The sequence below is a fragment of the Muntiacus reevesi genome, chromosome 1, assembly GCF_963930625.1.
Source record: "Muntiacus reevesi chromosome 1, mMunRee1.1, whole genome shotgun sequence".
Taxonomy (NCBI): Eukaryota; Metazoa; Chordata; class Mammalia; order Artiodactyla; family Cervidae; genus Muntiacus; species Muntiacus reevesi.
The window spans coordinates 60,361,703-60,374,960 of NC_089249.1; the positions used below are offsets into that span (position 1 = coordinate 60,361,703).

General features: G+C 59.9%; 1 protein-coding gene across 1 annotated transcript in view; it reads right to left on the reverse strand.

The window, feature by feature from the left end:
* The window catches only part of CERK (ceramide kinase), a 38,902-nt gene that overhangs the window by 3,824 nt on the left and 21,820 nt on the right, over nt 1-13,258 (reverse strand). The window contains exons 7-15 of the mRNA XM_065938853.1: nt 11,963-12,088; nt 10,677-10,740; nt 8,742-8,887; nt 6,342-6,416; nt 5,678-5,830; nt 3,751-3,856; nt 2,122-2,198; nt 1,244-1,449; nt 338-549 (exon numbers count right to left, since the gene is read on the reverse strand). Coding sequence (XP_065794925.1) covers nt 338-549; nt 1,244-1,449; nt 2,122-2,198; nt 3,751-3,856; nt 5,678-5,830; nt 6,342-6,416; nt 8,742-8,887; nt 10,677-10,740; nt 11,963-12,088 — 1,165 coding nt within the window. The remainder of the gene's footprint in view (nt 1-337; nt 550-1,243; nt 1,450-2,121; nt 2,199-3,750; nt 3,857-5,677; nt 5,831-6,341; nt 6,417-8,741; nt 8,888-10,676; nt 10,741-11,962; nt 12,089-13,258) is intronic.

Genomic DNA, 13,258 nt, shown 5'->3' on the forward strand with positions numbered 1-13,258 from the left:
GGAGCACCTCCTGGTGGTTAGTGGACCCAGGGCTCCGAAAGTGCCCACAAAGGGAGTGTGTTAGTTTAACTCGTTAGGAGACAAGAGGGAACAACAGTGCAAGACGCGGCAGAGAAAGTGAAACGGGGGGCTTCCACCCCCAGCATCTTCCCAGCACTGAGACAAGGGCGTCTCCCGGGGACTGTCCCTGGGCACGCCCGTGTGTTCACGGCAGGCTCTCACACTCCAGGAAGTAAGGTGCCAGGCTCCCAGGACACCCGGGGCATGCCCGCGCCACACGGCGGGCTCTCACACTCCGGGCGGTAGGGTGCCAGGCTCCCGGGGCCCCTCTGCTCACCTGACCTCGATGGCCGGGCTGCTGAGCACCTCCCCGTCGCAGTTCCAGGCGCTGCTGGCGGTGCGGCAGCAGCAGGCGCTGGGGTGCTCGCTGCACAGCTGCCCCAGCCGCTTCTTCCCGCGGCCCAGCACGCTGCTGTCCTCGTCCTCTGCCGGCTTCGACACAAACTGGAACTTCTTGACGCGATAGACTTCCACGAAGGTGAAGTCAAACTAGCGAGAGACAGCCAGACGGGAACGCGCTCTCAGCGGCGCTGCGCTGGGGGCATGGCCACCGTTAGGGGCCTCGCAGCGAGCCCCCCCACAACGTGGGGGCACGGGAAACGGTCACCACCGCTCTTAAACCCGGTCTCAGCCACACTGCGCGACACTTATTACGGAGTTCCGTGGTTCCCAAGCTGTGACCTGTACCATTCTTTACCTTTTCAACAAGCAGTGCTTTACAAGCCACATTAAAAACACCATTGGATCAGATCTTAGAAAAAATTTAACAGCTGTGAACTTTACTACTGATCTGAGACTGATCCCGTTAGACCCGGGATCCCCCCCCCGCCACGTCACTACACGCATGACAGGGACTAAGGGTGGGTCTGCTGGGAGGGCCTCAGCAGAACGCCTCCCGGGAGCCTGAAGACTGTGCTGTGAGTGGCCTGCGAGGGCAGCTGAAACGGCAGTGCGTCAGCCTGTCCTGTCTGTAAACGGGAAGAGAAACAGCAGGGAAGGGTGTGGAAACATTCATGCCGCCTAGACTTTATAAGTAGACTTTATAAGGAGCAAGTATGACCAAGAGTTCACAGTGGGTGAAAGGCAGGCAGAGGCATCTCTCCTGCTGCCCCGAGCACGCACGCGGTCTCCCCGCCCGGGGCCGCCCAGCGGAGGACGCGGCTGACACCGGCGGCGCCCTTACCTGGTCGCCCTGGTTGGTGTGCCTGACCAGAAAGCGCAGGAAGTTGAACCGGGAGCACTTCCGGATGAGGATGAGGTCAGAGGAGCCGTCCCCCAGGTGGGCGGCCGGGGAGAGGCCCTGGGGGCTCCGGGGACAAGCGCAGGACATGTTGGTGGCGTTGATGGCCAGGAACTGCCCGCAGAGGACCTTCCACTCCTCCACCTCCTCTGGAGCGGGAGGAAGCATCACTGTTCATTTCAGTTGCTCAGTCCTGTCTGACTCTCTATACCCCATGGACTGGCCCATGCCAGGCCTCCCTGCCCATCGCCCACTCCGAGTTTGCTCAAACTCATGTCCATCCAACAGTCTCACACCATGTTAAATCGGGGCCCAGCAGGCGGCGGTGGGCTCCTGCCCCTCGGCATCAATACACAGACAGCCCGCCCGCAGTCACCTCCCGAGAGGAAGTCCTCCCCAGGGTGAGGGGCTCTGGGACCACCACCTAGGGCAGGGGTTGCCAGATCTGGCCTGGCAGCTGAGTGTGTGTGGCCTGTGAGTTAAGACTGAGTTTTACATTTTTAAATGGTTGGGGTGGGGGGGGAAATCAAACGAGGCAAGTATTGCGTGATGGATGAAAAAGACATGAAACAAATTTCGGCATCCACAAATAGCCCGCGGCTTTCATGCACGCCCTCAGTGAGGCCACTTGCTGACCCCCCGTTCTAGAGCGTCCTGGAGATAGGCGCAGAGTAACTCAGAGGGGCGCGGCGAGAGGGGCCCTTCCACAAAATCTGCTCTTCCCCAAGGTCCGGCAGAGGCCACGGGCGCTCGGCCTGGAGGCACGGTGGAGCAGGTGCTCTGCAGAGAGGGCGGGGGCCCGCCACGGCCCGGACACCTACCCGTGCCGTCCAGGCCGTACAGCGAGCGCTTCTGCTCCTCCTCCAGCTGCTGCCTGCTCTGCCTGCACACGGAGCACCTGCGGCAACCACAGCGCCGGGTCGGTGACGCGCGCACAGCGGGCCGTCAGCCCCCTCCCCGCGCGGCGGGAGCGCGCACAGCGGGCCGTCAGCCCCCCCCGCGCGGGAGCGCGCACAGCTGGCTGTCAGTCCCTCCCGCGCGGGAGCGCGCACAGCGGGCCGTCAGCCCCCCCCCCGCGCGGCGGGAGCGCGCACAGCGGGCCGTCAGCGCGGCGGGAGCGCGCACGGCGGGCCGTCAGCCCCTCCCCGCGCGGGAGCGCGCACAGCGGGCTGTCAGTCCCTCCCGCGCGGGAGCGCGCACAGCGGGCCGTCAGCCCCCCCCGCGCGGCGGGAGCGCGCACAGCGGGCCGCCAGCCCCTCCCCCGCGCGGGAGCGCGCACAGCGGGCCGTCAGCCCCTCCCGCGCGGGAGCGCGGCCTCGAACGCTTCATTTACAAATATTTCGCTTGCGCGTTAATTTGAGTTCTCAAAATCAGATCTGCTCCTAGAAATCGCACAGGCAACAACACAGCCTTCTCGGAAACTTATGGACGTTCCAAAAAGCCAGGCGCATCCCCTGGGAGCCCTGTGTCGGCTGCGGGGAGGGGAGGCTCGGCCCGCAGTTGCGGGGTGCGGCACCGGCGGGCGCAGACACCAGCTGCAGCTCCAACCGCGGACCCGCCTGAGCCCTTGTTCCCTTCGCCCGACAGCTAACACGGCGGCCGTTTGGTCCAGCGGGTGACAAGCGAGTCGGCGGCTCAGAGCAGCGCTCGCGGGACCCGGCCGCGGCCGAGGAGGTGTCTGGGGTCCTCGGGCATCGCGGGGCTCCGGTCGCCCAATGGGCCCGGCGCTTTCGCTGGTGGAATTGGCTCATCGGAAACCGAGCCAGCGAGGCTACGCCCCCAAGCCGGTGGATCCTACGGCCTCAGATTCTTCACTCAGAGGAGGAAAGGACCGGGGCGGGGGGAACGGCCTACATGCGAATGACTTAAAAAGGAAGGAGGACTGTGAGTCCATCAAACCCCGCAGCCTCCCGCGTCCTCAGACGGCGGAGCAGGGACATGACGGGGGCAGGTGTGCCGCGGGCACAGGGTGACCCCTTGACCCGGCTCCGGGTTAACCCGGGCACGTGCAGTCACGGCAGGGGCGCGCCGGGTGAGAAGTCAGTGCAGCTGGCGGAGGGGCCCCGCTGCAGACCCGGCCTCTCCTGACCACAGGGTGGCCCGTCCAGCCGGCTCCATGGGCGCCTGGAGGGCTCACACAGAGCTCTCTATAAGGGCTTCTTTTCATCATTTCTCAGACCCCCAGCAGGGGGACAGCAGACCACCCCCCACCAGAGCGCACAGCGTGGCGTGAGCCCTCCACCGGGTGGATGATGGCCTAGGACCCAGCATGAGGGGTCACGGTGGAAACCCTCAGGGTGTGGGGGACACCTTCAGGGTTTGGGGGACCCTGGCCGCTGGACGTGATGAAACAGCACCCCCCACCTGACACTGCAAGGACCGCCCACTCACAGCCCGCCGGTCCTGCTTCCATCTCCTCATCTGAACAGAAACATGTGGGATGTGCTTACCCCGCCCGGCAGGGTTTCCGGTCCCTTGGGGAGCCCACGGTGTGCTGAGCTGGCAGGAAGGACACTGTGCCTTCGTAGCAGTGATGGGAGAAGAAGGTCTTCAACCCTGAGGACGGAGCGGAAGGGAGAGGAGACGGCGCCGTCAGCCTCGCAGAGGGGCTGGCGGGTCGCCGGGGACGCCGGGGACAGCGTCCGCAGAAGGACTGGGCCCCTCTGGCCTCGGGCTGAGCCACCGCCACTGTCTCGGGGCGCTGCCGGCTCCCGGCCACCAGGACCGCCTTCCATGCTGGAAGAGGGGGCGTCTCGGCCACCAGGGATCCCTCGTGGCCTCGGGGTCCGCCTGTGAAGCCCCGGGCGCACCCCCAGGCTTGGCCCTGTCGTCCTCGACTCTGGGGTCTCTGGGGTCTGCCTCTCATGATAGAACGCTAACTGAGGAGGAGCTGCTTCTCATGAATGAGGAAAGAGGGTGGCTTCTTGGATGGAATCTAGTCCTGGGGAAGATGCCACGGAGACGGCTGAAGCGTCGAAGAGGATGTAGACAGAATACAACACAAACGTGGCTGACAAGCAGAGGCGGGTCTGAGAGGGCTGACTCTGGCTCTGAAAGAAGGTCTACTGTGGGTTAAGCACTATCAAATTTCACTGCAGGCTACAGAGACATCGCTCCTGGAAGAAGAGTCGATCGATGTGGCAAATGTCACTATTGTCTTATTTTAAGAAATTGCGACACCCCGCGTTCAGCACCCCCCACCCCGATCCGTCAGCAGCATCAACTCGGAGGCAAGACCCTCTACCCAACAAGTGTTACGACTTACAAGACCCAGATGGCAGTCAGCGGTTTCTAACCACAAAGAACTTTCAGACTAAGGTACGCGCCTTTCTCAGATATAATGCTACAGCACACAGTACACCACACTATGAGTGAGTGAGTGAAGTCGCTCAGTCGTGTCCGACTCTTTGCGACCCCATGGACTGTAGTCCACCAGGCTCCTCCATCCATGGGATTCTCCAGGCAAGAATACTGGAGTGGGTTGCCATTTCCTTCTCCAGGAGATCTTCCCGACCCAGGGATTGAACCCAGGTCTCCCGCATTGCAGGCAGACGCTTTACCGTCTGAGGCACCAGGGAAGCCCACTGTACTACACTATAGTGTGTACACAGCTTTTATAGGCACAGGGGAAGCAAAACATTCATGTGACCTGCTTTATGCTGACATTTGCTTCTCCAGGTGGTCTGGAACTGAGCCCTACGTGTCTCCAAGGTGTGCCTGTAAATGTACCCAAAGGTGAACCGTAAGGGGAGTGACCAGGGAAATGGCACATTAACTACAGCAAAAGAGGAGGGAATTCCCTGGCGGTCCGGTGGCTAGAACACTGCGTACCCGTTGCCCGGGGCCTGAGGAGTCGGGGAACTAAGACCCCGAAAGCCCCCTGGTGCAGCCAAAAAATAAAAATAAATAACTTTGTAAATACAGCCAGGGCATTCGCCTCGGCCACAAGAGCGTCAAACTCTGACCTCTTTATCCTTTCAAGCTCCCTTCTGCACTGCGGCTTCCCTGATAGCTCAGCTGGTCAAGAATCTGCCTGCAATGCGGGAGACCTGGGTTCGATCCCTGGGGTGGGAAGATCCCCCGGAGAAAGGAAAGGCCACTCACTCCAGTATTCTGGCCTGGAGGATTCCATGGACTGTACAGTTTATGGGGTCACAGAGAGTCGGACAGGACTGAGCGCCTTTCACTTCGCTCTGCATTTAAACGCCGAAAGCTGGTGCTGCACACGCCCTGAAACTGCCGACCCTCACTGGTTCATCCGGCCTGGAGTTAGTTGACCTCCCCTTGGCCCTGTATCTGGGGACCCACGGACCCGCGCCCCAGGGAGAGCGAGGAGACAGGGGCTGGGGATGCACGGGAGGGCGGGAGCCGGGCTACCTGAGAAGTCGTATCTGATGAGGCCCATCCACCGCTTCTTCTCGCTGTCCTTGATGAGGTCCCCGTAGAAGCCGTAGCCCAGCAGGGACACCGAGTACCGCAGGAGCGTGCTGTTGTGGTGCACGGCCGACACGTCCATGGACAGCGAGTCCCCTGCAGAGAGAGGCGTGTGGGAGCCGCCCCCGGCCCGGGCCCCAGCCCGGACCGGCTCCTGGGGCCGGGGACCTGCCTCAGATTTCCCAAAGGGGCTTGGAAAGCTTTTCTGTGGGGAGGGAACAACAACGGGGCCAGGAGACTCGCTGTCTAGTGGAGTGGGGGGGGTCTGTCCCCCCAGGATGATAAGGGGCCAAGTCCTAAGCAGGAAAGAGGGCTGAGAGCAGGGCTCCAGACAGGCGGGGTGGGCAGGGTGCTTGGCCAGTGCAGGGGCTGCGGGAGAGCCGGCTGGGGCACGGGTGCTAGGCGCCCCAAGGCTGGCTGAGGGCCCTGGAGGGTCTGAGCAGCGCTTGTGTTTCTCAAAGTCACCCAGCTGGACGAGCCGGATGGCGGCAGGGGAGGGCGGCAGACAGGGCCCTGTGGGCGGACGGGCCGGGGCGCCCGAATGGCGAGACAGACGGACACCCGCGTGCGCCTGGAGCCCTGGGCGTGGCGCTGACGGGGCGCCTACCCACGATGATGTGCAGAGCCGAGGTCTCCGCGTCGTTTGTGCCAACTGTCGAGTAACACACGCAGTCCGTCGACCCTGAGACGGGGGAGAGGTCCTTAACGTCACTGCAAGAACTTAAGATTCTAATGTGTCTCCAAGTAGGGGAGTAATAGCGCTTCCTTCTCTTCCAAAGACTGGGAGTAAGTACGGCGTAAATACAATCTACCTACAAAATTAGTTACTGAGGTTGTTACTGTTTGGTGTTCAGTCGCTCAGTGGTGTCTGACTCTTTGTGACCCCGTGGACTGCAGCACGCCAGGCCTCCCTGTCCATCACCAACTCCCGGAGTTTACTCAAACTCATATCCATTGAGTCGGCGATGCCATCCAACCATCTCATGCTCTGTCGTGCCCTTCTCTCCCTGCCCTCAATCTTTCCCAGCATCAGGGTCTTTTCCAGTGAGTCGGCTCTTTGCATCAGGAGACCACAGTACTGAGGTTGAGTCATCAAGAATGCTGAGACTGACCTTGACTACTATCAGTGAGCTCCTCACAAGCTTTTAGAGACCTCTTCTGGGCCCTGTGTGGGGTGTGGTGGGGTGGGATCTTGGGGGGACGGGCAGGACTTGCAGCAGTGCCTGGCTGCTATGAAGATCAGCAGCAGCCCTGGGGCTCCAGACCACCAGACCCAAGGGGCTCACGGGGAAACGCACACAGGACAGCTTGTGAGGGTCACAGAAGCAGCCCAGGGACCCGTGAGTCGCGAGAGACCCGGACCCCAGCCCAGCCCAGTCCTGGGTTGTCTGTGAAGGGCGGGTGACCTCAGAGCACCCAGCTAGTGCCTGGATCAGTGATGCTACCTAGGTCTGTCCTGGTTCTAACTGGGTCACCACCTGAGTGGGCAGATAATCTCCCAGGTGCTTATTTTTAGCAGACTCCTGCGCCCTGCCTCGCCCCCAAGATCCTGACTCAGTAGGTTGGGGATGGGGCTGAATCTGAAATTTAACACGTCTGCGGAACAGCTGAAAAGCCTAGTCTAGACTTCCCCAAAGTAAACTGAAGGTGCCCAGAATTGCACAATAAATTTTGCACAACACGTGACCAGTACCGGCCGAGGCCCATCAGTCACCACTGTGCTAACAGGCACGCAAGCTCCGGCCACAGGCAGGGTCCAGACGCTGTGTCCACAGGCCCCAGAACATTCTACACATCCCTCAGCCTAAGGCACGTGGGATGGAGCTGCAGGTCCATGGTTCTGAACAGACGCACTGGATCGCAGGCGGCCTTGGTCATCTCTCAGAGCAACGGAATCTTGCCCAGTTTGAGATCAGGGTGAAGGCTCTTTAGCTGTTAATAGTTAATCTAAGCAAACTGATGGCTTATGGCTGGTAACAAACTCATAACATACAAACGTACCCTCTGACTGACTGTGCAACCTCCCCAGCATCTTCAGCTAGAAGACGGGGCGACGGCACCATTCACATCCGAGCCTGACCCACCAGGGTCGCTGCTGCTGCGGCCCAGACAAGGGTGGGGAGGGCGTCCCTCCCGGTTAGATGTACGCAAAGCCCCGGCCTCCCCCCTCCCCCCTTACCACAGTGGGTTCTTCGAGAGAACGAGGTGCTTTCTCCAGTCACAAAGCACGCTGAGGCAGCCAACTCGGGACAAGCCAGCCACCTTACACCCCGAGGCCCCCGCCCTGACACCCAGCCCCCGGCTCCAGGCACCAGGCGCTTCTTCCAGGCTGCCGCCTGCTCCCCGGGCTCCCCTTCTCCTCCACTGTGCTCTGGGCCCCCACTACCCACCCTCCACCAACAGCCAGCTCTCTGAGAACACAGACCACAGCCACCACCTGGTGGGAACCTGGGGCCCGGGGAGGAGGTAGTACCCCTTTCCGCGCAGCCGTGGCCCCCCGTCAGGTGCGTGGGGAGAAGGGCACGCCTGAAATGGAGTGAGCCTGAAGGCAAACACGGGGACCGGCCTGCACCCAGGACACACCCCGACCGGCCTGCGTGCCCAGGGGCGAGACCCAACACCCGGCCCTGCCCAGTGGACAGACCTGGACGCCTGGCCTCTACCGACTGAACAGACCCCATCCACCCCAGCCCCAGTGGACAGACCCCACCCCCCAGCCCGCCCCCGCCCCACCCCCCACCCCCCGTGGACAGACCCCATCCACCCCACCCCCAGTGGACAGAACCTGCCCACCCTCCACCCGACCCCACCCAGTGGACAGACTTCCCCACCCATCCCCACCTGTGGACAAACCCCGCCCACACTCCCCCCCACCCCCCTCCATGTGGACAGACCCTCCCCACCCACCCCCAGTAGACTAGATCCCCCAACCCTCCTCCCGACTCCGCCCAGTGGACAGACCCCGCCCACCCTGCCCCCAGGGGACAGAGCCCGTCCGGCGGCTTACCCGCAGGGATGATGCCGATGCGGAGCGGGCTGGGTACCAGCGTGGCCCGCGGCTGGTTCTGGTCCACACCAGCGTCCCTCTGCGTCCTGCCCACCAGGCCGTGCAGGACCTCGCTGAACATGCCGTCTCCGCCCACGCATACGATGCTGCCGGCGGAACAGGGGGCGGAATCAAAACCTAACGCTGGCTCCCAGCTCCCCCAGGGTCCAGGCAGGGCCCTCCCACCTGCCTGCTGCTGGGCCGGCTGGCCCCCACCCACCCACTTTGCTCCTGCTCCCACACCAGATGGCGTTAGACCCCCTGTGTCTAAGGAGGGGAGCCTTCGGACCCACTGTAGCCACAGGCTGGGCTCTGAGAGGCCGGGAAGGGCCGGGCCTGGGGGACCAAGTGAAGGTGGGGCTGGAACCAGGCCTCAGAGGACGCCCCTGCCCTCCAGCCTGGCAGCTGAAAGGTAAGCGGGCAAGACCCACACAGGCCCCTCTTCCCCTGCCAGCCCCTGATCAAGGCCCCCAGGAGCTCGGAACCTCTGGCAGGTGACACTCGGCTCCCTCCCGGGCCATCCCCCACCAGAGCCCACTCCCGCCGTGTGACCCTGGACCTGCTGACCCTCAAGCTGCCTGACGTCCCCAGGGCCACAGTCGCCCGCTGGGGACCCGAGAGCCTTCTCGGGGCCCTGGGACCCGGAGCAGTGACACTCAGGACGCCAAGCACCAGCAGAGACGGTGCCGGCGGCCCTGACACAGCTGGAAAGACAGGGACCAGGGTCGGACAGACGCTGGCCGCCCGGGCCCTGAGCCTTCCCGTGACCGGACGGGCCGGGCCCCCAGTTCAGCTGACATGCGCCCCGGCTGGCTACATGGGCTTCGAAACCTGCGTCAGCCCATCTCACTGCTGGGTGACGCTTGGTGAGGATCCGGTCATGGGGACTAGCTGATTCTCCCCCAGACGTCCTGGAGAGCATCCCCCTGTCCCGTGCCCTCTGCCAGCGTCCAGCCGCTCCTGCCCGGGACCTATAAGCTCTGGCGGCCTCCCGGGTCCAATCCCACCTCCGTGCTATTCGCCACTTGGGTCTCAACCAACACTCCCCCGCCCATAGGGGTGCAGTGTGTGAGCTTCCCGTCTCCTCACCACCTTTCCCCGCTCTCTGCTCATCCACCAGGCCCCGGCCACGTGCCAGCCCTGTGCCGGGCATGGGGACAGCTGTGGCCGAGGCAGAGGAGGCCGGTCTGCAGGAGCTGACCAGCGGACGGGGACAGCAGAGACGCAGAGTCCGGCCGGGGCTGGCCCCTCCTGCTGTGGGACCAGCCCTGCGCCCCTGCGCCATCGCAGCCAGAAACGCACACCCGGGTCCCGACCGAGGAAGCCTCGGGCCCCAAACCAAGGGATGGGCGGCAGTTACTGGCCGGTTCTCCACAGTCGGCCCCACCAGGAAAGCCGAGGACCCGCGCGGGGTTACAGGAGGCCAGAGAGACACGGCCCTGCGTCTGAAGGCCACGCCTGCCCCGGGGCTCTTCTGCTCTAGGGAACTAACGGGGCGCGGGCAGAACCGGCTGAGGACAGCACACGGGTCATGGTGAGTGCTGACACAGTCTGCGTCAGGGCCCATCTCGTGGGCAGTGATGCCCGCATCGTTGCTCTGAAGGACATCCTCGATTTTAGGGCATACACACACATATTTAAGGACAAGAGGGGATCACCTTCAAATGAAAAGATCTCCGTATGAGGCAGTGAGACAGAAGGGAAAGCAAACTTCCACGGCGGTCCTCTGAGGAACAGAGGAACGCAGGGTCCTCTGCACATTCCTGCTTTGCCCAGTTTGCAGGGGAAGCAAGTTTGCTTCCAGAGGGAGGGAGGGAACAGGGAGGGTGGAAGAGGGAGGGAGGGAACGGGGCCGGCGAGGACGGACTGAAAGTAGCGGATGGGGCGCTCACCCACCCGTCGTACTTGTCTATGCTGAGCTCATACAGACTCTCCTTGGCGTGATTGGCACGTTCAGTTACTGTGGGAGAAACAACACGGGGTTGTAGCGTTTACACTCAAGTCTGAGAATCCGTTTAAAGTGAAGGCGGGTTAAACCACTTTAAAATGAGGTCCTGTAAAATCCTCAGGTGGGTTGGCTGTAAGGAATCCTCCTTAGTCTTCCCCAAATCCCCTTCACAGAGAGAGATGGAGCCGGCCTCGGGGAGCACGGCCTCCCAGAATACACCCCACAGGTAAGACGTCCCGTTATTGGCACTTGATTGCCAACCAATAATGATTTTGGGGGGAAGAGTTACATCTTTTATTTCATAGTTTTCCCTTAGCAGCCACAAGACTTTGTGAATTTTAGAATGCCAAATGTAGAAAATGTCAATCCGCAGTCTGTTTACTCACTATAATTTTTAAATCTCTCTTGTGCACACGATTTTGTGTCCTTTCTCCCCCAGCATCTTATCACAACCCCCTTTTTATCATTAAAATTTCCTTGTAAAGACCATTTTAAAGAACTATAAACTATTCCTCCAGATTCACCACAATGTTATCCGTTTCCTGTCTGGGGCATCAGCGGTTTCCAGTGTTTCGCTTTTATAAAAATGAGGCAACAGACGTCTGCACATCTGCACGTCTCTCTCTCTGCACAGCTGATGGTTTCCCCTGGAAAGTTTAAAAAACCCGAAGACTCTTGACCCGCACTGCCGAGGGGCCCTTTAATAAGTTTACACGAAACCTCTGAGGCTCTGAACAAGAGGCACTGTCTCCCAACGGCCTCCCGGCACCGAGAACTTGCTCTGAAACTCGGCGCCACAAGTGTGGTATCGCACGTGTTTCTTAAAATGCCACTCACCGGAGAAACGATTTCTAACTGCTTGCATCTCCTGCCTTGCATCTTTCTGTCTGTGGTCTTTGTCCTTTTCCCTCGTAGTGTTTTTCTTGAGGGATTTATATGCCAACCGTTTGCTGGAACAGTCTACGCTCTTTACTTTGCATTCTTCTCATTCTGGCATGCCAAAACCCCGACATTCTATTTTGTTGAAAGACTCTTAGGGAATTCCCTGCCGGTCCAGTGGTTAGGACTCTGCATTTCCACAGCCAAGGGTCCAGATTCTAGCTCAGGGAACCGAGATCCCACGAGCGGCATGGTATGGCCACACACACACACACACAAAGTCTCATCCATCGAAAACCTTCCCTGGATCGTTCCCAGTCTCACTTCCGCACACCGCGCAGACCTCATGCCTTACCGATGATGTCGGTGGTGATGGAGGCCAGTGTGAACAGCGGGGCCACCTTCTTCTCGTAGATCCGCTTACCCTGTCCTTTCCCTCCGAGCGGGTTGATGAACACCAGTAAGTGCTTCGGTCTCGATGCTACAGAACAACAGCAGCGTGTAAGTCACAGTGAGGGGATGCGTTCGGACTCACCCAGAGGTCCAGCTGGACGAGCAGCGGACGGAGCGCCCGCGGTCTGAGACTCGGGGGAAGGTCAGGACGCACTGGTTAGACGGCGGGTAGTAGACACCCATCCCGTCCAGCAGAATTAGACGGTGAAATGCAGAGACCAAGTCCCACCGCCCAGATGTGAAGCCAAAGACGTGCTTTTTCCAAGCCAGGAAGCTGCTCTGAAGCTGCTACGTGGGAAATGCTGTCTTCTAATACATTAAAATTCACTTTTTTGATCTAGATGCCAAATTAATTTTAAATGATAGAAAATCTACCTAAACACATGCTTTCTTTTCGGTGGTTGAAGTTTGTACTGAGTTTTTGAGAGTGTGTATTAAGACTATACCCACAACAGATTAGCAAAATAGCATATAAAGGGTGATAAACAGTAAGCTCCTACTGCATGGAACAGGGGAACCATATTCAGTGTCGTGTTATAAACCATAATGGAAAAGAATCTGAAGGAAAATATACGTACACACACACACACACACACACACACACACATATAACTAAGTCACTGAGCGGTATAGCAGAAATTAACACAACATTGTAAATCAACCTTGTAAATCAAATGCTTTTGAACTGTGGTATTGGAGAAGACTCTTGAGAGTCCCTTGCACTGCAAGGAGATCCAACCAGTCCATCCTAAAGGAGATCAGTCCTGGGTGTTCATTGGAGGGACTGATGTTGAAGCTGAAACTCCAATACTTTGACCACCCGATGCAAAGAGCTGACTCATTTGAAAAGGCCCTGATGCTGGGAAAGATTGAAGGTAGGAGGAGAAGGGGACGACAGAGGATAAGATGGTTGGATGGCATCACCGACTCGATGGACATGGGTTTGGGTGGACTCCGGGAGTTTGTGATGGACCAGGAGGCCTGGCGTGCTGCGGTTCATGGGGTCACAAAGAGTCAGACACGACTGAGCGACTGAACTGAACTAAACTATAAATCAACTATTCTTCGATTCAAAAAACATATATACCCAAACAACACGTGTGCTCCAGGTACAAAACGAGCTGACACCTACTGTTTTTTGAGTGGGACAGACGGACCCTCATTACCCAGCAGTAATTCACAGCTCAGACACCCCCAC